The following is a 25,481-nucleotide window of genomic DNA, read 5'->3' as shown; positions in this document are numbered from 1 at the left end:
GGAAACTGGCCCCATCCTCTCAAACCTGGGATCTTTGTGATTTCTCTTTTTTAATATTATTTATTTATTTATTTTAGATTTTTTATTTATTTATTTGATAGAGATCACAAGTAGGCAGAGAGGCAGACAGAGAGAGAGGAGGAAGCAGGCTCCCGGCTGAGCAGAGAGCCGGACGTGGGGCTCGATCCCAGGACCCTGGGATCATGACCTGAGCCGAAGGCAGAGGCTTTAACCCACTGAGCCACCCAGGTGCCCCTTATTTATTTATTTAACAGAGATCACAAGTGGACAGAGAGGCAGGCAGAGAGAGAGGAGGGAAGTAGGCTTCCCGCTGAGCAGAGAGCCCGATGTGGGGCTCGATCCCAGGACCCTGGGATCATGACCTGAGCCGAAGGCAGAGGCTTAACCCACTGAGCCACCCAGGCGCCCGCTTTGTGATTTCTAATACAGAAATTTTCTTACATATTGTTATTTGTGTGATCAGCTAAGTGGAGCAGATTCCCTACAGATCTACATTAGCAATAGCCTGGTTATTTCTTTGTTGTTTTGTTAAAATCAACAAGGATGAAATAAACAAGAAAAAAATATTAGTGAGCTCCATAATTTATCCACCAAGATATTTTGATTTGAATAATGCATTTAAGTACCTAAAACACAATCATACCCAGGGTAACAGGTTAATTTAAGGTAATAGTTGAGAAGAAAATCAGGAAATACAAATTTGTTACTGCAAGCAATTTTAATACAAAAGTGTGTCTTGTTTTTAAACAGTTCATTGGTAGAGCTTCAGTTTCTGCCTCAATTAAAACCAATTGAGATAATCACACAGCAACATGGTCGGTGCTGAAGAGGAACAGCAGCTTAAAAAAAAGGAGCCCCAGACAGCCCCTCTTCATGGTCACTTGGTCAGTTGACTTTATTACTCACAAAAAAAAGACGGAAGCAAACGGGACTTGTTAACAAGTGTGCTGGTGAACTCCTTTAAAGGACGAGCAAGTGTTTGTTTTATGTCCACATTTTCAGAATAGCCTCGTGGAATTCATTCCTCAGTTTGTGGGAAGTTGATCGACCATTTAAATAAATAGCAAAAATGCAGATAAATCTGTAATTCACAGTGCCACCAAGGAGTCTCCCCTTCCCAAGGGCCTGGGTCCCGGTGAGCACAGGAGTTATTGGTGGCTGGGCTGGATAGGACATTACAAACCAGGACTCTTAAAAACCCCAATGTTTTCATGTTTTCTGAACAGTCGTATTTACCCCTGAATTCTAGCAGCTATTTGTCCTTTAAACACCCAGTACTGAGACAGGATTCAAAGTATTGCAATGAACTCCTTTTGCTGATCATGTGCAAACATTACCAGAGGAGGTTCCCTCTCTTTAGCTAAAATCACACAGCATTAAAAACATTGGAAAAAGCAGTTAGAAGTGCCCTCCCCTCAGTTCTTGCTAATTGAGGTGTCTGTGATTTACAAAAAAAGAGTTCCTTAAACACTGCAGGATTCTTCTTATTATTTTTTTAATATAATTTATCTTGCTGGGACAGCAAGTCGAGTTTATAAAGAAGATGCATTTAGGAATAATCCTAAAAGATAAAGCAGGTTTACAACCCTGCACCGCGCAGAAACCCTATTTAGAGCCTTTTTTTTTTTTTTTTTAAATACACATTCTTATCTTGACCTTCTCACTTGTTTTTCTCAAATATTTCATTTCTGGGCCCCATCCATTACAGGGTTACCAGGAGGCAAATTTTATCTACATAAATATTCACATGAAAATAGTAACTTACAAAAAGAAAAAAAAATAAGGCAGCTTCATAACACAATTATTCTTTTACATTTTTAACAATATAACTTCTCCTGTTCAGAATAAATATACACCCAATGTACGGAGCAGGCTTCAAAGTGGATAGAGGCTTGGGGGTGCTTGTACAGTGTTATCGCTTGGGACCCGGAGTCCTGGGGGAGGCAGTGGTGGTCTTCTTAGACATGGTTGGGATTTTGGAAGGCTTGTTGAGCCCTCTCCTGGAGTTGCCCTGGCCCCCTGCGGCGCTGCTCTCCGAAGTGTCTGAACAAGCAGACTGTGTCTCTAAAAGGTCAAAGTCAGAGGCATCGCTTCCTCGCCGGCTACTGGCCCGACTCCCGGCCCGACTCCCGGCCCGACTCCCAGGGCGACTGGCTGACTTTTTAGGGTCTGGAATTTGAGAATAAAGCAGCAGACTTAATAGAGACAACATGGGGTGGGGGTGGCGAGAAGAGCAACGAGAGGTTGGGGCTCTGACTCTAATACCACCTGATCTGCCATGTGACCCTGGGCAAATCAGGGCCTTTCTGGAACCCCTATCTCCCCACCTACACAGCAGTGGCTTGAAACCTTTTCTGGCTTTGTGATTCTCCTTGAGAAGTCTGCCTTCTCTCAGGAGCACAGTGACCTCGTGTGGCCCCCCCCAAGTGGCACTGAGCAGGACTCCTCAGTCTCCTGGGCACAGAGGAGAGCCTGCTAGAGGGGGTGGGCATCAGGGCCGGGTGAAAAGCATGCCAAAAATGAGGCCAGTTCCTAGGCTCCCGTGAGGAACATCAACAGGTGAACAGATGTGATCTTTCTCTGACTTTCTCAGCTTACCAGCAGCTATCATAGTGTTGGAAAAAATTACTAGCAAACTGCCAGTCCCAAAACTGAATGGCCTTCTGAGGAAGGCCCATTTCAGAAGGCCCCTCTTGCCTTCTACAGTCTCTCAAATATGGTCATTCCTGATTAGAAAACAGGGGGCCTGGCTTTAGCCATGGAAGCCTCTGCTCTCAAAAGGCATAGCTATAGCTAGCTACAGTGATGGGAGGGAAAGGAAAGAGCAGCAACAAATCTGCGGGCCTCTCTGGACATCACACCAAATGCATCTCTCATCACTTGCTCCCTGGAGAGCAGTAGGGCATTGCTCGGAGACTGCTGTTCTCCAGTTCTCAGCCTGGCCACTACCCATCCCCTTTCACCCCAAAACCTATGGACAGGGGTAGGTACTTACCTGCCCGATTTGTTTTGGCACCTGTGGAGGCTGGGGAAGAGCTATTGCTAGTATCACCAGCAAGAGATGTTCGACTAGAGTGAAAAGTTGGTGTTGGTCGTTTCAACTTGCTGCCTGTTGATGGAATAACCTTAAAAAAAAAAAAAAAATAAAAAAATAAAAGGTCATATTTACTAGATAAAATTTTTGAAATTCAATTTTAAAGGGTCTACTTAAGCCTCCTCACATCTAATTGATTGGAAAGCAAATTAAAAGTCCAGGAAAACAAAGATTTATTTTGAAAGTGTCCTAGGGTATATATTTTAATAATTGTACTCCACAAAAGGTCTTGTGTTCCAATTTGGAATTTTACAGTATCTTCTAAACTTCTACTAGAAATTTACTGACAAATTTTATGTTACTGACAAATTTCTACTAGAAATGGAAAAAAAAAAAAAAGTCCAAATATTCACAAGTGTCAAAGTGTTGGGGTTAAAAACTTGAAGGATGGGTTCACACTGTAAACATTTAGTATGGAGATGCAGCGATCACTCCAGCCCTCTCTCACTAGATGCGGGTCTGCATGAACTTCAGTCAAGCTGAGATGTATTTCCTCACGAAGAAATGCAGATAACCACATTCCTTCTTGTTCAATCCAGTGGGCCACCCCATATGTGTGTGGTTCACTCCCGTTTCCTTCTAGTGGCGTGGCTAGAATGGCCAGAGAGGTCTTGCCACACTACTAAAGTGCCACCCCACCTTACTCTCCTCCCCTGCTTCAGGATCTGGTACACCCACCCTTGTTTGCCGCCTCGCCTGCATTCAAGTCTAAGCTTTATTTTGTTCATGGTCACATCCTCAGCACCTCAAACAGTGTCTGGCACAGAGGAGGGGCTCAATAAAAACTTGCTGAATGAATAAATCATGTGTAGAAGTACTTCCTAGTGGAAAAAGAGCTGGATAAATATATATTATTACTGCTACCGAGAGGAGCAACATTTCCCACTTGAGTGGTTTTTTTTTTTTTTTTTTGCCTTTTTAAAAAAGATAGTAGTAGACTTAATTTGGAGAAGGAATATTTTAAGTCTATTTTAAATAGCACTCATGCCACAACACATTGTTTTAATTCTTCTTTGAAATCAATTGTGTAAACTGTTTTCCAGGACCTTTAAGATGTTCATACAAATGGAAAGAGTAAAGCAACCTGTTTCATTGTGTTTCTTGTATTTCTTTAATTTAGAAAGAAAAAGCAGAAGCCGCAGAAAGTGATTAATGTTCACGCACAAACCCTCCTGGCCCACAGAGGAGTAAGAGCACCAGTTTCAGAAGCTACCGCTGTGTGCGCGGCCGCCGGGAAGACTGCAGCCCTGGAGCCCCTGGGCTGGGAGTCCACGTCAGGACACGGCCTGTACAACACCCACAGGTAAGGAAAGGTGAAACCTCGAAATGAACAAAATGAAAGGTAAAACCTTAAGACAAAACAAAAAGCCTGGCCTATTTGAATCCTGTGAGTCTTTTGTACTTCATAATTAAAACATCTAAAATTTTAAAGAATGTTCGAGACTTTCATGAAACTGGAGCCATTAAGGAAGAAGATATGCAAGATAAGCATGTTGAGTCTTGGGGTTCTGGTGCCAAGAGGTCCCCAGATCATGTTCTCAACTGGACAGATTTCTGAACTGGAGGTTTAGCTTGGAGCAGATGAATCCCAAAGCAGCAGCCCATTCACAGGCACTGGCTTCTTAACATTTCCCGCTTCTCAGGCGGAAGCTTTGCATGAGTAAAGGGAATACTATCTTTTGAGGCACAAGAATCCAGTATTTCCCAGCCAGAGCTAGAATGCAGATCTTCCTGTTATCAGACAAGCCACTGGCCGGTGATTTGTTTCTGAAACACTGCTCTTCCAAAAATGCTTTGGGCATTTTAATACTGCACTCAAACATGCTTAACTGCCAGCCTGTGTATTCTGATCAAGGCTTCGGATACCCAAGTGATGAGGCCAAGAAATTCAGAAGTTAAAATCTGAGCTTCAGAGCAGTGTCCACTGATAGCGGGCTTGGCTGAAGTAGGCAGCACCCACGCCTCAGACCAGTCTGGTGATACCAAGCACCCTGGGGACGTGGCTCAGGGCAGGGGACACCAGCCACTCTTCTGTTCTAAGCAAAGATAGAACATGGCTGAACATGCACCACAGTTGAATTTCAAGTGTTCATAACTCGTCTGTGTAGCTCATGTTTGGAGACTCCAAGAGGCCTGAGTTTTATAAATAATATCCATAAACAGATTACCAGAATGACCACTGTTTATCACCCTGGAAAAAACCAACATTCTAAAGACTGTTAGCAAGCTGTCTAATCCGATTTTAGGCATCTCTTATTTATCTCCAGTTTTGGTGAGTCCGAGTTAGAAACCCCTGAAAAACACTTGACTAGACGGATCAGCTGCGAGAGCAAGCACCACAGAGATGGAAAAGAGCATGGACTCGTGTCAGGAAGAGTAGCTGATTAAGGTCTGGGCATTAGCGAGGGCCTCGTCTTGACTGTGTCCTTAGTCAGCAAAACCATACTCTACCTCGGGGCTGGGCAGCTGGAGGTCAGGATAATGGCTGTCCCTGACAGGGGTGCCAGCTTTACTGTTTACCAACCAGGGTTTGTCATAACAGCGAGAGAACTGAAGTGGAGTCTGTGAAACGGAAATCCAAAGGGAAGGACGGGAACAATTGAAAATGGAACAGAAAGGAAGCAAATTGGGAACACGAAAAATAAATAGAAGACAATGCATTTTAAAGAAACAGAAAATAAAACAAAACGGGCATCAGTTCAACAGGTTAAAAGGGACCAGGCAGAAAGGCAACAGCATTCTTCATAAGTAGCCATCAAAACAAACTTAACCGTTAGCTTTGGCTGCACAGATAATGCCTGGGTTTCCAACATTAGTAACTCTGGATGGAAAAGACATAGCAAAAAGTGTTTCTTACTTAACAATCTGAGTTCATATTTTAATAAATGTCCTTCAGAGTAAAATCTTAAAGGTCCAGTTATCTACTGGGGCCTGGAAAGGCTGGTCTAGGTAGAGCTTGATCTGTAGGTCATGTCCCTCTCCTTGTGAAAGTACACAGAGGCTACCCTCCACAACGACCACTGGAAATATGGGAACAAGGAAGAAGGCCACGAGCGAGGTCAGTACATACCTTGGTACCACTGGCTGGGGTGGCTGGCGAAGACGGCATGGACGTACAGCTGTGGTTACTCTGACTAGCGCTGGAGCTGGAGCGGGTCGGGGAAGCAGCCCGGGAAGATGGTTTGGACCTTCGACCCCGTGACCGGAAAGGGGTCATTCCCTGGGATGCCCCCTCAGGTAGGATGAATTTCTCTCTAAGTTCGATGTTAGTTCTACCTCGTGCTAAAAATAGGAAAAACACACACATACAATGTCAGTGAAATCTTAAAAAAAAATGTATCTTTGATGGTCAGACAGCTGCTTGACCCCACGATCACAGTTACTACTGTTGTAGTGCCCTCTGTGGAGTCTTCTGAAGTAGAAATAAATTCATAATCTGTCAGTCTGTCATGATTCTCACCCACAGCAGACAATTAACTGATCAGTCACTTGGTCTGTCATGATGAAGAACTTTATGTACAAAATACCATGCCATTCTGTGGTAACGACCCTGCCTTGGCACTGTGCCCTGGGGCAAGCACAACATAACTCAACGTCAAAGAAAGCAGATGCAGCAGTGCACAAACCTCGGACATTAAATCAAAACCCCTCTTTTCTCTCTCATAGTACATGTGTACTCTTTGCTCAGATTTTGCGGGATACGTGGTAACTAAATAGTGTTGAAAACTCATTGAAATCAACTATTCTATTTGAATTCAGTTGATAATAATCCCAAGGGAAGGGGCCCAGGAACTCAGGACAGTAGAAAGATCAGGATAAAATCATTAAGAAGTATACATGTGGGAGGAGAGAGAGAAAGATCAAGACCATGCACAAAACTTGCCAGTGAGAAACGTTAAATCAAAACTGAAAGCAACAAGAAGCTGAAGGGACGATGGCAAGTGGGAGGAACGTCACAGTGGAAACAATCTGGAAACTGCTCTGAAGGCCAATAGGTGTTGTCCTATGGCTTTCTGCAGCTGTAAGACTGGAACTTAAAATTTGGATTTGGTCAGAAGACTCCAAGGATGGCCAACATAAATGTTAAATGTGAAAGACACTACTAACTTAAAAGAAATAATCCTCTGGAACATGTCCTTAGATTATTTCTCACCAAAAGGCATTATTCTGCAATAACCTCCTACCTCCTTTCCAACCTATACTGTTTACTTTTTAGACTACGCTAAGTAGATCTGAACAAAGAGGACTGCTGGTGAAACTTGGGAAAAGGGAATCAACTGTTATACACAAAACGTTTGTCATTCTTTTCTAATGTAGTGATTTTCACTCTGGCCAAGAACCACAACTTTAGCAGATCTGAGGTACCTGTGCCGACCCCCTCTTCTGCCCAGCCCTGCATGTCCTCAAGAGTACTGCATAATCTTGATAGAATCAGATTTTAAATCAGGTTGCATGGGTGTCTAAGCAGGTAGTTCCAAATTCCTAAATCAAATTCTTGTCAATATACTTTATTGACAAAACATCTCCAAGTGTCAGGTTAAGAGGATATCAAAACCTGACGTGGATATCAAAACCTGAATGACAGTCTAGGCTCAGTGACCAACCAGGTCTTCCTGATCCAGGCCTCAGTTTCCTTAGGCAGATCCCAATGTCTGGGTGGTCTGTGAATGCTAAGCTGTTTCCTTCCTCCTCAGGCCCCAACAAAACGTGCCCCTCGAGGCTCATTCCTTGGCCCTGGGTTCTCTACTCATCCATCTTCTGGACTCAGTGCTTTTGTCTGTGTCTACACTAATGATTCTTCAAGAGAACTTCCTTCAGCACTAACACAGAAACTTCAGTAAGACCTTCCATCACTGATAACTGGATTCAGGACTTACATTTCTTTATTCGTGTTTGCTAATGTGCCCAGCCTAACAGTGGGCACACAGCAAAAGCATTAAGATAACAGTGATGAATGAAAATCATGACTCAGCCGAGGGTTTACCCCCAAAAGAGCTGCTTGTGACCCTGAGCCGTACAGAATTTCAGACATATAGTTTAACCTAGTAAACATTTAAAAGTTAATTTCTGTGCCAAGAACAACAGAGTGATACAAGGGGAAGACTCTGAAATGGCGTCTCAGATGAGGGCTGCGGTATTTAACATGTCATGATGTAACGACATCAAGCTTTCCACACACTGCGCTGTTTGCAGAGTGTGACACATGCAGTAGGGCACCAGTGACTGGTAGACGTCCCTGTCACAGACAAAGGAAGTGAAGCACTCACAGAGGCTGAGGTCAAGGAGAGCCGTGGCAGGGCTGGGACTAGAACCCACGTCTCCCACCTAAGTGCTCTTCCTACCCCCTGGCCCCTCATACCCTCAACTACACTAGTGGTTCTCCACCCGTCCCCCACCCCACTCAGGCTCCCATCCTCATACCACCTAAATCTCTCTGGCAAATTATTACTGAAAACTTTAAACTGTACAAAGGTTGAAATATACAGAAAAGTACAAAGAGAAAAAGTCCTTAATCTGACAACCTAAGGGACATCACTATTAAAATGTTGGTGTGTGAACTGTGCATATATATATTCTTAAATACAAAGACATCAGGAACATTCCTCCATGCTTGAGAGGTCTTACATAATTTCAACTAGCTGTAAAGTGTTATTTCATCATATGGATGTCAACTTATTTAACCAACCCTATGTTGTATTTTTAATTTGCTTACAATTTTTTTTTTAAGATTTTATTTATTTATTTGACAGAGATCACAAGTAGGCAGAGAAGCAGGCAGAGAGAGAGGAGGAAGCAGGCTCCCTGCTGAGCAGAGAGCCCGATGCGGGGCTTGATCCCAGGACTCTGGGATCATGACCTGAGCCGAAGGCAGAGGCTTTAACCCACTGAGCCACCCAGGCGCCCCTTGCTTACATTTTTTTTTTTTTTTTTTTAAGATTTTATTTATTTATTTGACAGACAGAGATCACAAGTAGACAGAGAGGCAGGCAGAGAGAGAGAGGGAAGCAAGCTCCCTGCTGAGCAGAGAGCCCGATGCGGGACTCGATCCCAGGACCTTGAGATCATGACCTGAGCCGAAGGCAGCGGCTTAACCCACTGAGCCACCCAGGTGCCCCTTTTGCTTACAATTTTTAAAACAATGTATGCAATGTCACAAGTAGTGACAAACTACTTGTAAAAGGTTTTTGTGCATTATCAGCTATGCTTTCCTTAGGACAAATTTCTTTCTTCTTCTTCTTCTTCTTTTTTTTTTTTAGAGGTTTTATCTGTTTATTTGACAGAGAGAAAGATCACAAGTAGGCAGAGAAGGGTAAGCAGGCTCACTGCTGGGCAGAGAGCCCGATGCGGGGCTCAATCCCAGGACCCCAGGATCATGACCTGAGCCGAAGGCAGAGGCTTAGCCCACTGAGCCACCCAGGTGCCCCTAGGATAAATTTCTATAAGTGGATTTCTGGGGGAAAAGAATATACACAAGATTTCTTGTATTTGTCAATTGATCCCTCAAATTTTATACCAATGTACATTCTCCAAAATAATGTGTGAGGACACTGAATTTACTTCACTCTGGCTAATGCTCTCTGTATTATTAAGAATGTGTGCGCACATATTTATGTGTACAGGTAAAAATCTGATAATCTGATACCTCTCTACTGTTGTAATTTGCACCTGGGGGGATTACTACCTGCTCTCCTCTTGAAATACTCTCTTCCTTTGGCTCCAGGATACCTGCTCTCCTGCTTCTCCTCCTTCTTGCCCATTCTTAGACACTGATGTTACCCTAGTTCTGTTCACAGTCCTGTTCTCCCTCTTAAACTTTGAACCTGGTGGTGACGAGTTCACCCACGTGACTTCACTGCTGTCATATAGTTCTGCCTGACTCCAATTATATCCCCTGCTCAGACCCTTGCCTGGATGTCAGAACCTTATATCCAATGACTGAGTAGACATATCAGAGCCAGAGACTGGGGAGTCAACATAGGACCCTTCCTCTTGATGGTAGTTTGTTCTGATTGTATCTTCTAAAGCTTCTTAGACACCCAGAGCATTTCCACACCACCCCCTATACCCCCTTACACTTATGTGATTCATGGAACATCTCCTCCACCCTGGATGGCTTCCAATTGGTCTCATTTCTCATTTCATCCCCCCAAATGGAATTTCTAAATAAAAACGTGATAGCTCGGAATGGCCCCAAATCCTTCCAAGGTCTTCCACTGTTTACAGCAGAGTTTCCCAAACTAAGGTTGGGGTTTCTACAAAAAGAGTTCAATAAACACTCCCTCACCCTTGGGAGATCCCTAATGCAATCAGTGTTTTGTAATCTCTGGAAGGTTCTACAGTAAAGAAACCTTCTTAGCTTTCACCCAGCATCTTCTAAAAGCACTTACTTGATCATGACTTTTTAAAGATCAATCTTGGAGGCCAGGCCCTGAAGGCAACTATTTCAGGTTTTCAATACCAAAGGGGCCACCATTTTCTAAGGGACTCACGCTGGCCACATGATGTTGGCTAGTTACAACTGAGTTCTAAGCTGTTTAATGGGTACAAAGTTTCAGTTTTACAAGATGAAAAGAGCTCCATGGATGTGTGATGGTAATACAACCACTGAACCAAATGGTTAAGATGGTAAATTTTATATTATGTGTATTTTTACCACAAAAAAAAAAAAAAGAAAAGAAAAAGAAAAACAATCAGTTCTCAGCCAAATTGTCTTTCAAATCATCATAAATGAAGTTTTCTAGATCTTCACTTATGTGGGGGAACTAACTTGTCTAATGCTCAAAAACACACCCTCAGATAAAGATGGACCTAGTTCTTAGGCCTTGTTTTTCATCACCATTCAAATCATCACGGTCTCCTTTACCATGGATGAATTCAGAAGCTAAAACCTCCAACTTTTAGCAGTGTCACGAACCTACCAAGCTGAGTATTTTCACTTTACACATTTGGCTAGAGCACTGTGCAGTCTGAGCTATCCCTTGCATTTTGACATAGCTTTGTGGAAGGAGGAGCTTTGTGGAAGGTGCGTGCATGTTGGTAGGAACTGTCATCAACTGTGTTCTAGCCTCAGTCTAATATTCTCTGTGGTCCAAACAGCCAAAGAAATGCAACACAAATGAATACAGAATCTCCCTCAAGTGGTGCTTCTAGAAGCCACATGAATCCTCACAGAATCCCAGAGAGCTTCAGGGAACCGTCCTCTTTGTGATGTCCATGCCCTCCCACCCACTTCATACATCTTCCCCAGACCAAGTGTTCACTCCTCATGCAACTTTTTATTTGATTAGAAATACTCATCCTGTCACTAGATTTATGACATCTAAGACCGCTGGGGAGTTTGGGACTCTGCCATCAAGGGAGTCAAGAGGATTACTGGATGCTAGGAGGGCACTCCTGGAGAGGCACAGAGGAAAGTCTTACCTGGTTTGCTCCCAGGAATCCTGAAAAGGCTACTATGTTCCATAGAGAATAGGTACTAGACGGCCCTCCCAAACTTCCTGGGCGTGGGGGGTGGGGATTCTAGTTTTTAGCTATTAACATAAGAACAAAGCAAGCAGTGCTGCCCTTGGCCATCAGCATAAAGTTATTGTCAACAGAGCAAGTACAGCAGGCAGCAAACAGGCATCCAGATTCCAAAATGTCACATGCAACATCTCTTCCGTTTATTTGTTTATACCAATCATACAGGACAAAATAAATAAATAAATAAAACCTTGCTAATAGATTTGCAAAGGAATAATGCTATTTTACTGAATTATGGTTAAAACCATACATATGGCTCCTGCTCCTGATATAAAACAATGAAAGAGGACTTTTATATCAAGGAAATTAGTTTGCAATACAGTAACTTCTAAAACTGATTAAACCCTTTCAAGTTTTTATCAGAATAGGTGCTTTCAAAATTCACTATCTGTATTTTGTTTGCTGGAGTAAATGCAGAATGACATTTAAAATAAGAGAAGCTATGGCATATCTGAATTCATGTGAGAACTGCACCCTTTAGCTCTAAACACTTCAAAATAAGACTATAAATCACTTCCAAAGAAGTTATATAACTGTACTGTAAACATTTCTGCCAGGTTTATAAATATGCCTTACCAAGTAAGTTACGCAGGCCGAACCAGCAATCCATACCCAGGAAGGGGTGGTGGGTATGTCAGCCTCTGAGACACAGAGCACCTTGATCATGAGCACACACTTTAAAGCCACACTGGTCTTGGACTGGAATCCTGTCTGCCATTTACTAGCTGTCTGTCCTTAGGTAAGTTGTTTAACTTTTCTATACTTTAATTTCCTATTCTGTAAAATGGAGGCAGTAAAAAATCTATACCTCACAGAAATGTAAATGTGTTATTATCTGTCAATTGCTTTTAACAGCGTGTAGTACCTAAAAAATTATGTGTTGGTTAAATACATAGAAACTAACAAATTCCATGGGTACTGTTTCAACAGAAGTGTTCTATGCTCTGTCAAGTTTTAATAGTTAGAAAAGCTATGGCTGGGCTATTTCGAAGCATTCATAAAGGCAGCAGATACCACAGAGCCAAGAGGTGCTACAGTTGAAGAAGCAAAAGCCATTCCCAACGGGCTGGGGTGTGGGTAAGGGGGACAAAGCTTAAGAGCCAACCTATGGGAGACTGACTGGAAATCGAAGAGCTGGAATCAGAGCGCTTTATTTTACTCCCAGGATGGTGAACTAGAATAAAAAAAATAAAGAAACACAAAGAAACAGAGACAGCAGGAAACGCAGAAACCGGTCAAGAAAGACAGACTGGCAGACAGTGGGGGAGCCTCGTGTGTACCCACATGCAGCTCGGCTAACAGGAGAAAGGAAAGGATGCAGTTGAGGAGGATTTAGCCATTGGAAATTGATCACCTGGCTTTGTGGCAGACCTCACCTGCCTGGAGCTGCAGGTGCCAGCGTTCATACTCAGTTCCCCCTCTTCTGCTTGGGGCTAGCAGGCCCGCCCCTCATGTTTCATAGCCCTGGTCTTAGTTGGGTAATCAACTCTCTGACAAGTGCCTGGGCTCGCTGTTAGGTGTTCTTTATCCCCTCTCCCAGCCAAGGGAGATCCCCCAGTCCTTCCCTGCATGGGAGGGGCTCAACACTCTCCCTGGGTTTCCAGGATAAGAATTACAGGCAGGGGGAACTGGATCACTAACCACGAACCTCAAGGCTTCATTAGGCTCCCTTCTAGGCTAGTGTTAACTGAACACCTTTCAAACTGAAACATTTGAAGACCCCAATAAATTCCTAATTCTTGTTACTGCGTCCTTTGAAGCCTGTCTCGCCGGACGGCATCAACCTCTGCTTTCTCTTCCTATTCTACTCAGATACCCCCAAGTTCTAATCTGTGCTGGTAGAGCGCTATCTGGGCAACTTAACAAAATAAAAACCAAACAGACCCACTAATGACACTCTGTGTAAGCAGGAAAGATCAGTGGCGAGTGTGTACCTTATGTGTAATTCATGTTCAGGAAGGTTCCTTACCTCGGCAGGGGTCATTTTTGACTAAAAATTCATCCAGGGCCATCCATCCTCCACCAACTCGGACCATCACGGTGCTGCGCAGGATGCGGACCAGCCGCAGCTGCTGGGAGTCCCCGAACTGCAGAGCCAAGGGGACAGGGATGAGTGAGTGTGTGCCTTAGGGCTGGCCGAGGCCTTCTTCCCACAGCAGACTGTATTCAGACGAGACAAATGACAATCAAACAGTTTGGGGAGAATTTTAACTATCTGACATTTTTCACAATAGAATTTAAAATATGGAAAAGCTGAGATAGCAAGGTAAAGACTGGTGTTGGTAGTCTGTCTTTCGGGACAAAGTTAACTTTTGGTGGTCACGCCCCCTTCCCCTGCACCAAAAGGAGGAGGGCAAAGGACAAATGTTAGCTCACCTCGATTCTTTTAAACATTCTGCCCAAATTAAAACGCAGTAGTAAAACTGTTATGTTCATTTACTTTCATAAAAGGTAGATAGAAAGTGGATGTCAACTTCTGAATACAGTGTGCTCAAAAGGTAAAGGGAGAACAGCAAATAACTATTTCAAGCCTTAAGGAAACCCTTGCAAGCATCATTATTATTACAAGCTTAGAAGGAAATCTGATTTTCCACACAAGGTTTTCAGAAATAAGCCCTCAGTATTCTCTAATTGTGATGTCACCAAGCAGAAAAGTTTCTTTAACTGAGCAAATGACTATGCATTTATACTAAAATTTAGTTGAAAAAATTAAAATTGTAATCTACCATTTTGATTATAAATAGTATTCAACAATCATTTTGGGATATTAAGATAAGCATGACTTTCTGAAATTTATGTTTTCCTTTTCCTTTAACATCCCTGCTAACATCTGGAATTTCCTACTGCATAAATTACCCTCTTCCTAAAATAAGGTAAGAGGCAACAAAAGGGAATCATCATGCAGAGATCCCAAAATAAAAATCAAACATTTGTTGGAGAAATAGCATTCCTAAAACTATGTAATTCAAGGAGAATGTTGGGGGTAGGCGAAAGAGTGAAGGGACTAATTAGTTAATTAAGATTTCTCAAGTTATAAAGGAGAACCATAACTCTGAAACAAGGCACAAAAATTGAAAATGCCAGAAAAGATGTTTCACAAGGACACATAACCAACCTCCCTCAAAATTAATGTATCTATGGTAATTCTCTGTATTACTCTGTACTGGCTCAAGTACATTGTTCACACAGACAGCAAGGGGACTGAAAAAACACCACCCCACTCCCCAGTCCTTTACTTTGAAAATGAAGAGTCTTAGGTCTGTCATCTCCCACAGCTGTTAAGATTTTATACAGAGTGACCACAGCAACAGCATGGTGTAGTATAAAAAGCACTGAAGTGGGTGCCCAGAGATGTGAGGGAATAAACGTCCTGTCCTGGAAGGAAGCTGCCCCTTTGGCTCCTGAGGGAGCTGCCCAAGAGAGGAAACAGGGAGGCCCTGTGGGAGAGGTTGAGAATTCTGCCACATCCAAGTGCAGGGAAGGCCCAAGTCACTTGAGCCACTCCTCGGGGTCCTCTGTGGATCAGTGAGGAGAGGGAGGAAATAAGGGCCTCTATGTCCTCCAGAGTGAACCAGGAAGGGACACCAAGAAGTACTTTACCCTTAATGTCACTTATGTGTCTGTCAGCTTTTAGAAATACTCCACTTAACTCATCTTTTCTTAACTTCTTACTAAAGCCCTCTGTGAAAGATTTTAACTATTTTCTGCTGAGCTGTAGGGAAAAGGAGGTTTGATCCAAGCCAACACCTGAAGTGGCTGGGGACGCTGAGGCCAGGGTGAGAGTGGGAAAAGGGGCTTCCACAGTCCTAAAACCGGGCACCTGTGCAAACCTGGCAGAGCTGGGCTATCAGTGAGGCAGAGATGCCCGAAATGTCACGGGGCACAGTAACTTTGGTTCCCTTAACTGGAAAATCCCTTATGATGACCCGGGTTCTTGCAGTGGCTCTGAAACTGGCTGTGTGACTGTCAGCATGGGCGCCCTCAGATCTCAGGTGCCTCATGCACAAAACGAACCCCGTGATTCTGTTCCAACATTGGAACTAACTCGTCTGACCCTCTGCCAGTCAGTGAAGCGTCGGACGGGACATCAGTGCCACTTCAGAGGACGCCTGGGTCCCACATGCAGGTATTGGGAAACAGGCCCAGCTTTGAGGTATGCCCCGGCACTGTGCTGCAATGATATTTTAAGCCCTCTTTCACTGTTCTTGTCTTCTGTTTCTACCCTCTGTTCCTCCCACTGGCCCAGAATATTACTGTAGTGAATGATTTCTGCGGTGCCTGGGACTTAACATGACTGAGGGCCTCAAATCATCTGTTAGTGTTTCTGATTTGACATCACAAGACAGACTTTACCCATGCAACTTCCTTCCATTTGAAGACACAGGACCCCAGAGCCCTCAAAAGGTCTATAAGGTTAGAATTACCAAGTGGAGTCAAAAGCATTCAATCTCCTCTTGCAAGTCTAATCTGATCCCTTAGATTCTGGCTAGCTGGACATAATCAGCAAACTTCAGGCTATGAACAAATCATGATTGTTATACTACAGTTCTCAGGCACCTTATAATAAAATATGGTATAAATACAAGTAAATAAGGTATATGAACAGAGTACCCCAAGTCTTTTTGATTTCATGTATGCCATAAAATTTGTGTTATCTGTCAAAAGATAGAACTGTGCTGTTTGCTATTCTGACTTCCTGTTCTAAAAAGAAGTGGGATAGATTGATATCACAGCTTCAAATTCCCCTGAACCAGTCCTGCATAATACTGGCTTTAGCCAATCTAATTTTGGATGGAAAATTTCATCTCCTTTAAAAAAAAAATACTTATATCCTGCTGTTAAGACAGCTTTATAATATTAGCCCTGCTGGCAGTTTCTCCACTTGGTAAGACAACCAGATGTGACCCAGGCATGCTTCAGATCATGTCCTCTCCCCACAGCAAAGAACAGGCAGCATGAGCTACACAGACCATTTCCACCGAGGAGAATGTTGCAAGGCACACTGTACCTGATTGCCGAGGAAGAACTACAGACAAAAGAGTAAAGGATGGAGGAAATGGAAGAAAAAAAAAAGAGAACATTTTGTCATATTAACACTAAGGAATGAAAATCATGCAATCACATTACCAGTCTTCAAGCATGTTCTTCACGAGCTCCTACCACGGGGGCGTGGTTTTACAAATTAATAAGACCTAACTTTTCCACTCTACTGATTTCTCTTGTTAATTCATTTCTCTCACAATAAAAAACAACAACAAGAAAATAAAAAACAACAAAAAGCAAGCACAAGACTGCTTACAGTTTTATTTACTGGGCTGGATCCAGAGCAGAGTCATCCAATACACCCCAGCTAAGAGTAGCCCAGGGTGGTTTTGGTGTACTTTGAAGACATTTTGATGTACTAATCTGATGTACCTATTTCTAACTTATTTCTAACAACAGATAACCATATGATTTGAACCCTCTTTATCAATCCTAGGTTTTCCTTAGGACTTGACAGAATCTGGATAAGCTGCTAAATATATTTTAGAAGTGTTGTTTCAGATCCCTTCTATCCCCTAACCCTGGTCCTAAAAGCAGCTAAAACACAGCATAATTCATGGTTGAATTATGTCCACAGCACAGCTTTCCAGGGAAGGCTACTGAGCTGGTGTCCCCTTAGTCCATCTAGGCCCTATTTGTAACCCAGCTCAGAGCAGACAGAGTGTCCCTTGGGACCTTGACAGAGTTCTTTCAGCCCTCTCCAAGCCTGGGAGCAGCACTTTGGGGTGATGGGTTAGTCTTCAGATAACTGGCACAGGTGGCACCGTCTCCCTAAAGACTCTGGTCAGCCAAAGACAGGACTTTGAAATGTCTCCTGTGCTGGAACTCACATTCAAGCTACTTTTAGCTAAGTACAGCACTATTTTCCAGGTGGAATTATGCAGGGCACTAGGCTTAGCTCAACAGGACACCTGACATTTGGAATCCACATATTACGGCCAGAGAGTGACCGCATCTTAAGTCCGCCTGGCCCGGTCCTCCCAGCACTGGCAGTGGGAAGGTGGGATCACCCCGCCTGCTGTGTGTCAGGCTGCTTTCACCTGTAAGGGCCACCACCACAAAGGACTGGTTTTCTCTTCCTTACCCGGTATTTATTCTCTCCAATCTGCTCCACCTGAAACCTTTTTGCACACTTGCACTGAGCCACTTGTCTTGTGACCTATTGGTTGTAAACAACAAAAAAAGAAAAGTGTGAAGGGTAAAACAAGACTTGCTCTTCAGAGAAACAAAGGTTTTTACATGTAAGCAGAAAGCTATTCATTTAGTTTCTTTGAGGTGTTTTAGCTTTTGATACATGCATTTATCCTCTACTCCAAATCAATACACATTACACATTTGCTTTGAAGTTCCTTCAGAGAAATGTGCTAATATGCATCAAAAGCAAATCAAATCAAGCAAATTACGGACTGATTTGAATTTCCACCTAGGAGCTTTGAGTTCTAGAAGTCAGTCCTGGGATGTTCCAGGCCATACCCACAACCTGCCCCACTAATTTCTCTCATTTCTGGATTAACAGATCCTAGACTGTCCATGTGTTACTAATGAATTTTCTATTTTCAAGGTGATGAGAGTGATTTCCAATGTGAAAAGCCCTTAACTAGGCAGAAAGCTTGGTGAGTACACACCATCTTAAACACTACTTCACATTTTACTCCTTAAGTGCTTCCTTTGAAGACCACTGCCCCTGGATCCTGATGTGGGATTCCTAGGACTAAGAGTGGCGTCTGTTCTAAGCAACATGGTACCTATGAACCAGGATGAGTGTGTAGGTTTGTGAACTTCGGAGGAATCACATGGATGTTGTCTTTTGAGTGAGAAGTCATCTAGACTGCAAGAGAGAGCTCAACAGCCAGAGATCCTATGGGGTGTCATCCTTCAAACAAGGATCCCCAAACAGGACTCCAGATAATGATCTTATAACAGATGAGTCACGGGGCTGATATGGCCACTGCACCCAACCACTGTGGTCAAAAGTGTGCTCAAAATACAGTAATTTCCCATACCTCATCTTCAATTTTATCTGCGTCAGTTGTTGGGCGATAAGCATCCTTGTTGGGATGGAGAGCAGCCACGAATTCATAGTAATCAATGTAGCCATCTCCATCTCGGTCAAAAATGTCAGCAACGGCAGTCATCTCCAACTTGGTGGTAGGGAACTCTGGAGAAAAATAATCATATTTGGAACATTACCTAAGATGGCTTATTTGGGTTGCTGGAGGGCATGCAAATACTTCTTGAAAGAAGAAATATTTATGTCTTGCTTTTTTTCTGAAAAGCAATGCATGCTCATTTAGAAGATAAAATGTTATAAAGAAGATTTTTTTTAAAAAGTCACCTAGAGATAGAGTACCCGAAGACTACTCACTATTAAGTTTTTTGGTGTTTTTGCTTATAGACTCCCTCCTCCTCCATGCAATTAAAAAACCAAAACAAAACAGTATTTCAGATATACCAAAAGACAATATTGTAACTACCCATAGACCTACCATCCAACATAAAAATTTATTCATCCACTCTTATCTACTGTTGGATACTTCAATGATTTCAGGATAGTGACAGTTTGGAATAGGATGAAGTGTTTTCTATGTTTAGGCAACTGCCTTAGGTTCTTGACAAATTGCTTCCCAAAGGAAGTGTGAACACTTACAGTAGCCAGAGTGATTTATTAAAACATAAACCAGATCTCTCACGTGAAAACCTGTGGTGGTTTCCCACTGCCTCTAGAGTAAGAAAGAGATCAGATCTGCTCTCTTCCCCAGAGCCTACTAGGCCACGCATGAACTGGCTGCTGATCCTTCCAACTTCATCTCTTACCACTTCCCTAGATCATGACAACCCAGCCATGTTAATCTTTCTATTCCTAGAACATGCCACGTTCATGCCCACCTCAGTGCTTCATACCTGCTGTTCGCCCTTGCCTCTAATTCTTCCCTCAAATATCACCTCTGCAGACAGGCCTGTCCTGGCCAGCCATGAAAAGCAGCACAGCTGTGAGATGTGCTTTGTGATCCTGGCAAGTTACTTAACTACTTTATGCCTCAATTATTTTTCCCGCTAAAAATGAGATCATGTATTTTGTAAGCTGTTATACAGATGTCAGAAACTGTTATTACGAAAAATATATTTTCTCATTTTACTTAGAACCTCATCATTCACAAAGTTGGCTTCTTAACCTATACTTCAAACAGGTTTTATTTGCCATACTATCAAACAAGATCGGTTTTATTTTGTTTTGTTTTTTTAATTCCCAGCAAAACGAAGCTCTTCTTTCCTTCAAAATGATGGGCTAATTTTGTAACAAGCAGTTACATTACTTCTTCCCTAAGACTATAGCTTTAACCTCAGAAAGACTAGCCAGAATATCACAGGCCTTCACCAAGTGCAAGGAATCCGGGTGCGACCCATGTTTGCAACTATGAGTGAACTCACTGGATGCTAGAATGCCATCAATAAACTCTTGCCGTGTTATCTTCCCATCCTGGTCCTTGTCAATTCGCCGGAAGAAGTCCATCACCCGAGATTTTTTGTGATTCATCCAACGCATATACTTTTTCCTCCAGACATCAAAGTCAAAGTTGGCAAATTCCTTCAACTAGAAAGAAAACACAGGTGTCAACAAGACTTATTATTTTGGCCCTCAAACCTTCCCAGAGCATACCCAAACTTCCAGACATTCAGTAAAGCCATGCAGGCCTTCCAGAGGGGCATCAACAATGATATCCATATGTTGCCTCTTTAGTGAAGGCACAATCTGGATCCTTCACTTAAAGCCATGATTCTTTACATGGGCTATAGCATAATGAAGCAGAGAGAGAAACAGTTAACTGCGTGACCACCACGGAAAACGCAGCACGTAGAACAAGAATGGGTGGAGCCAGCCCGGCTTTCCCTTCGCACTTTTTCAAAGGATCACCTTCTTAGACGCGAGGGAATGGATTCTATCCCAGAAGAGAAGTCCTTAGTCCTCACTTTTGTGATTTTGGTAAGAACCATGATCACAGAGAGGCCCATGTCAGAAGGCTCATGTTTCCCATCATTTTCTGAGATGAGATCATTTGAGTTCTGGCTGGAAGCATTAACGATCCAACCCTGCACGCAAGCATGTTTCTTTGGAATGGCACCAGAGGGGGCAAACTGCCCGTCTGACTTCCATGTGAAATATTTGGCTTTGGCAGACAACAGCAGGCCTGTGCAGTGGGCAAGGCAATGTTGAGCTGCTTGGACAATGTTAGTGAGAGAGAGACTCAGAATGACTGAGACAGTGCAGCAGTTTTCCCCCTGGTCTTTCAAACTCCAAAGTTGGAAGGAATAGGGAAAAAAAAAAAACAAAACAAAAAGCCAAAACCCAAATATGCTTAAAACTCAACTGACCTACAGAAATAACAACAAAAAACACAGAACACTCACTTCCGGGCATAGCTGCTTTGATACGCACAAATAAAAAAAATATGAAAGGTATTAGAGGTTTCAGAAACTAGGAAGTGTAGTACTATATTTTTTAGGTGGGTTAATGATACTTAAAAATAGATCTGCTTTTCGTAATTAGTGACGACTAGGGAAATAACAAGGTTATAAAAGTTACCCTTATATCATAGTTGAGTATCTATCTTTACATAGAGGGCTCAATAATGGTGGCTACTGTGATTAGCTACACACTTGGAGGTAACTTTGTGAAGGCATGCTCCTGATTCTTGACCACAGCTGAGGAGGGTTGGGTCACAGGCCCGCCCTCAAATGGACCCTCTGGTTGCCTGCTTGCTTTCTACACCTAGGTGCTATGGTCTACCCTGTTGTGAGCCATCTCCTCACCCACGTGCTTTTCTCCTAGGAGGCCTAAGGGACAGAGTACTGGCTCACCCTGGTGTGTTTCTACTTCTAGAGAAGCTGGTCAAGGTGCACAGATCACAGTAAGAGGGCGTCAGAAGGAAGGACGTCACCTCCCTCCAGGGAAGGCTGCTGGGCAGGGCCTCACCTCCTCCAGGCGATCCAAGGCGTCGTTCAGCTTCCGCTGCCGCTCCAGTGCTAACAGCCACACCTGCTGCCAGCGGGCGGACAGCTGGTTGATCCGAGGATTTTTTGCTTCGGACTGTGAAAGGATTGGCATGGGAGGAGGTGTGGGCTGATTCAAGGACTTCCCTAAAAGGAAAAATAACTGCGAGATTAGAAAATCTGGTTTTGTCAGTTCACAAAGAGAAAGTGCCGTATGTGTTAACTCAGGACACTTCAAAACGGTAACCGGTCAGTAAATGAAAAGAAACCTGGGACCTGGAAATATTCAGGTATTAAGCATATTAATTTCAAAATTACTGCTCGTCCTCCCAGCCAACGGGTATTTGTCTCCTATCTCCCATTTATTCTGTCCATAGCGAACTGAGGAAATGTCAACTCAACCAAAAAACCAATGGCTCTACAGGAGCTGATTTATCTGATAATTAAATAAGTGCAAACCAAATGTGAACAGCTGGCACTGATGACCACAACAATGGAAAGGCCACTGCAAAGACGATCTGCTGACTACTTCAAATTTTAGGCCAGTCCGTGAAAATGGAATATAGTTACTCTGTGTTGGTGTAAGAAAAGTGAGTTTCAAAAAAATATTTTAGTTTTGTTTTGTTTTAAAGTAGGCTCCACAGCCAATATGGGGCTTGAATTTACGATCCTGAGATCAAGAGTTGCATGCTCTACTGACTGAGCCAGCCAGGCGCCCCAAAAAGAAGTTTACTGACAGGGACTTGGGAAGTGCTCATTTTCCAACAGCCGGAATGAAACACCCCAACACAGGAGGCTAGAAACCTACTGCTACCACTGCGGGATTTCTCGATGAAAGGCGTGTGAGCAGGCTCTACGTTCTTCCTTTTGTATGTCTTCGTGACCCGGTCCACGTCAGGCTGTTTGCGAGTCATCTCCTCCATAAACGTCTGTCAAACACAAACAGGGAACAGAGTTCAGCATTTTCTTGGACTAAGACAGAATCCAGCAACTTCTTACTCACAAAGCCCAAGCTCATGATGGAATAGATGCCTTTTTGTACACTGTCTCATTCCTTTCAAGAAACACAGCTGAGCAAGGCTCTTCATCAGATGCTGGAAATCTGAAGGGATCAGACATGGCTTCTGATTCCAAGGAGCTCACAGCTGAGTGATGAAAACCAGGAAGTCAATGCAATGAATGCCACCCAGGGTGGCAAAAATAGACCAAGGATGAGCACCCCACAGGCCGAGATGCCAAGGAGAGCTGCCCAGAGATGGGCTCCAGCGGAGTAGCGAGGGATGAAGAACTGGCCAAGGACTGGGTAGAGGGCAGTCCCAGCAGAAGGCACAGTGCACAGAGATCCCAGGGAGCCTGATGGTCTAGTGAGCCAGGGCCCTTTGGATCACTGGCTGAGCCCAAGATGCAATCACAAGAATGGCAGGACGGAGGGCTGGAGAGGTAGGTAGGAGAAAGATCCATTAAGGCCTTGTGTTTGGCTAAGGGACTGGGATTTTATTTGGAGAGCAATGAAAGGCAACTGAGTGATTTTGATCCAGAGAAGAGACCTGATGAGATCCTTATTTTAGAACTATGGTTCCTGCTTCAGTGTAGAAGACAAAACATGGTGGGGGATGAGTTAGGAAACCACTGCAGTAACTGAGGCAAAACATGGTGAGGGCTTAGACAGAACCAAGAGGTATTCTGGAAGTAGGACAGCTAGAGCCCAGTGGTTGGCCAGACGGGGGGAGCATAGGAAAGGCAGGCATCCCGGACACATCACAGAAGGTGGGTGGACAAGGAGGCAGACTTGGGAGGGTAGGGTGTGGCACAGGTAACATGGAGTTTTAGCGCTGCCTCTGGTTTATCATACATCTAGACTTCAAGAGATAATGGTACTGGAGATGAAATAGATGTGAAAGGTTTGGATTACAGGCGGTAGCTGAAGCTGTTGGACTAGGTAAGACCTCAGCAATGTGAGAAGAGGGTAAAGAATGGAACTTGTTTAGCAAACACACACTAACAAGGAGAGAGGAAGAGGAACCAGCTGAGAAGACTGAGAAGGAACAGAGAGAGGGGAGAAAAACAAGATAGGACAAGAGTCCAAAAAAGAGTTTTCAGAAGGAAGAGGCAACTCTGTCACATGTCAAGTAAGAAGAAGACTGAAAGCATTAGCTGGATTTGGTCAGTGGGATGTGACTGGGATAATATTAGTAGGGATGGAAGCCAGACCCCAAGGGCCTGGGTAGTGAGTGGAAAACAAGGAGAGAAGACAGGGGACCAGAAGCTTGTTTGAAAAAGGAGGGAGGGAGGGAACAATGAGGGTAATTCAAAGGGAACACAGGGTTGAGGGGACCATGTCTAGAAGGTTTGGAGGAAAGAGCAAAGAGAATGGGAGAGCTTAAAGACACAAGTAAAAGGGGATCAAAGAAGGGAGAGGGGTGGCCTTGAATATGAAGATAACCTCTCAGAAGAGAAGGTGTCAAAGTATATAACCTTGACAGGAATACAGGGGGTTTTCAAGGGTAGGGCTAATTATTTATATATACTAAAAAGACTGTATGTCCACAGTATAATTAACCAAGATCCATGCTTGTAATCAGTGTAAATGATCACGGTTAAAAACCATCTTTGCCTCCCAAGGATATATTACGAAGACAGCTCAATTGAGCTTTCCTTTGTTCAGTTTAGTTTGATGTGCTGTTCTTGCCCATATCTGGGTTCAGGCAAGAGAACTTTCTGCACCCAGGTGTAAAACTTCGGCTGACTTCCGAGATGGCCCACAGGAGTCCCACTCCTGGGGTACATGCCCTGTATCAGCCCCTCCCCTTGAGGGAGGGTCACAGCAGTGAAAAGAATGGGAGAATAGCTCCCTTGAATACATTTTACCATATAAGATCTGTCTGAGCAGACTGGAGAGCCTCTCCTGCTGGCGTTGAAGACCTATGCTGCCTCACTGGGTGAGCGTGGTCAGCTGAGACCTGAGGGCAGCCTCTGGGAGCCAAGAGTGACTCCTGGCTGACAGCTAGCAAGAAAATGGAGACCCGGGTCCCACAACCACAAGGAGTTGATTCTGCCAGCAACTTGACTGAGCCTAGGCAAGAGCTACAGTGCTGGATGATGCCTTGATTTGGCCCAGTAAGACACTGAGAGGAGGACCCAGAGGACTCATGCCCCATGGAACGTGCAAGATAATAAGCATGTGTTGTTTTAAGCTAAGTCTGTGCAAATACGATAAGCAACCATTTAAAAACAGATAAGACAGGGCAAAGGAAATGGGCTCCAGTAGCCACAAAGGGAATGCCTGAAGCCGCAGGACTCAGCTAAGATACCTGATGCTCAGCAATAAGGGCTTTCACTCGGTCAATGTTCTGAGGGATGGGCTCCTGGTCCCGCTGAATGAGGGTGGTCTCAGCCCACTGAATCCAAGCCAGAAGTTCTTCCAAGAGCTCGGCATTAGCCACCAGTTCTGACAGGGCTGTTTCAAGACGTTGCTGGTGCTGCTTAGCCCAGGTTAGGACCTGGGGAGAGAGAAACCATTGCCTGTCTCAGCCAAGCACATCCTTTGTTTCCAAAGTCCATTTTGTCATCTGATCCTAACAATGACCTTCAGGAGGAAGACCCCTGAAGCATTCAAGAGGCCTCACTCTTACTCCAGTGACAGAGCTGGAATAAGCAATCAGTACTCCTGGAAACAAATCCAGCACATACATCCTATTAAACACAGGATTTCTCAGGAAGAAAGGAAAGACACAAAACCGAGTCCACTGGAATTCATCAATGAACACATCATTACACCAGCACCATTCTTCCAGATTGCTGCTCATTATCT

General features: G+C 43.7%; 1 protein-coding gene across 5 annotated transcripts in view; it reads right to left on the bottom strand.

The window, feature by feature from the left end:
• Positions 1-724: 724 nt before the first annotated feature.
• Positions 725-25,481, bottom strand: part of LOC111143713 (microtubule-actin crosslinking factor 1) — a 349,979-nt gene continuing 325,222 nt past the window's right edge. For 2 of the 5 annotated variants that reach the window (XM_022497542.1, XM_022497541.1), the window contains 10 exons: positions 24,982-25,170; positions 22,479-22,599; positions 21,654-21,817; positions 20,111-20,273; positions 18,685-18,839; positions 17,766-17,840; positions 13,608-13,725; positions 6,186-6,397; positions 3,017-3,146; positions 725-2,190 (listed from right to left, as the gene is read on the bottom strand). In XM_022497542.1, the coding sequence (XP_022353250.1) occupies positions 1,934-2,190; positions 3,017-3,146; positions 6,186-6,397; positions 13,608-13,725; positions 17,766-17,840; positions 18,685-18,839; positions 20,111-20,273; positions 21,654-21,817; positions 22,479-22,599; positions 24,982-25,170 (1,584 nt within the window). In that variant the 3' untranslated portion in view covers positions 725-1,933. Of the gene's footprint in view, positions 2,191-3,016; positions 3,147-5,566; positions 5,678-6,185; positions 6,398-13,607; positions 13,726-16,646; positions 16,665-17,765; positions 17,841-18,684; positions 18,840-20,110; positions 20,274-21,088; positions 21,101-21,653; positions 21,818-22,478; positions 22,600-24,981; positions 25,171-25,481 lie in introns of all 5 variants that reach the window. The other 3 variants (XM_022497538.1, XM_022497540.1, XM_022497539.1) reach the window with 3 other exon arrangements.

This window comes from Enhydra lutris, unplaced genomic scaffold, assembly GCF_002288905.1.
Source record: "Enhydra lutris kenyoni isolate GAN:26980312 unplaced genomic scaffold, ASM228890v2 scaffoldscaffold9, whole genome shotgun sequence".
NCBI classification, from domain to species: domain Eukaryota; kingdom Metazoa; phylum Chordata; class Mammalia; order Carnivora; family Mustelidae; genus Enhydra; species Enhydra lutris.
This window is presented reverse-complemented; position numbering and strand designations above follow the sequence as displayed.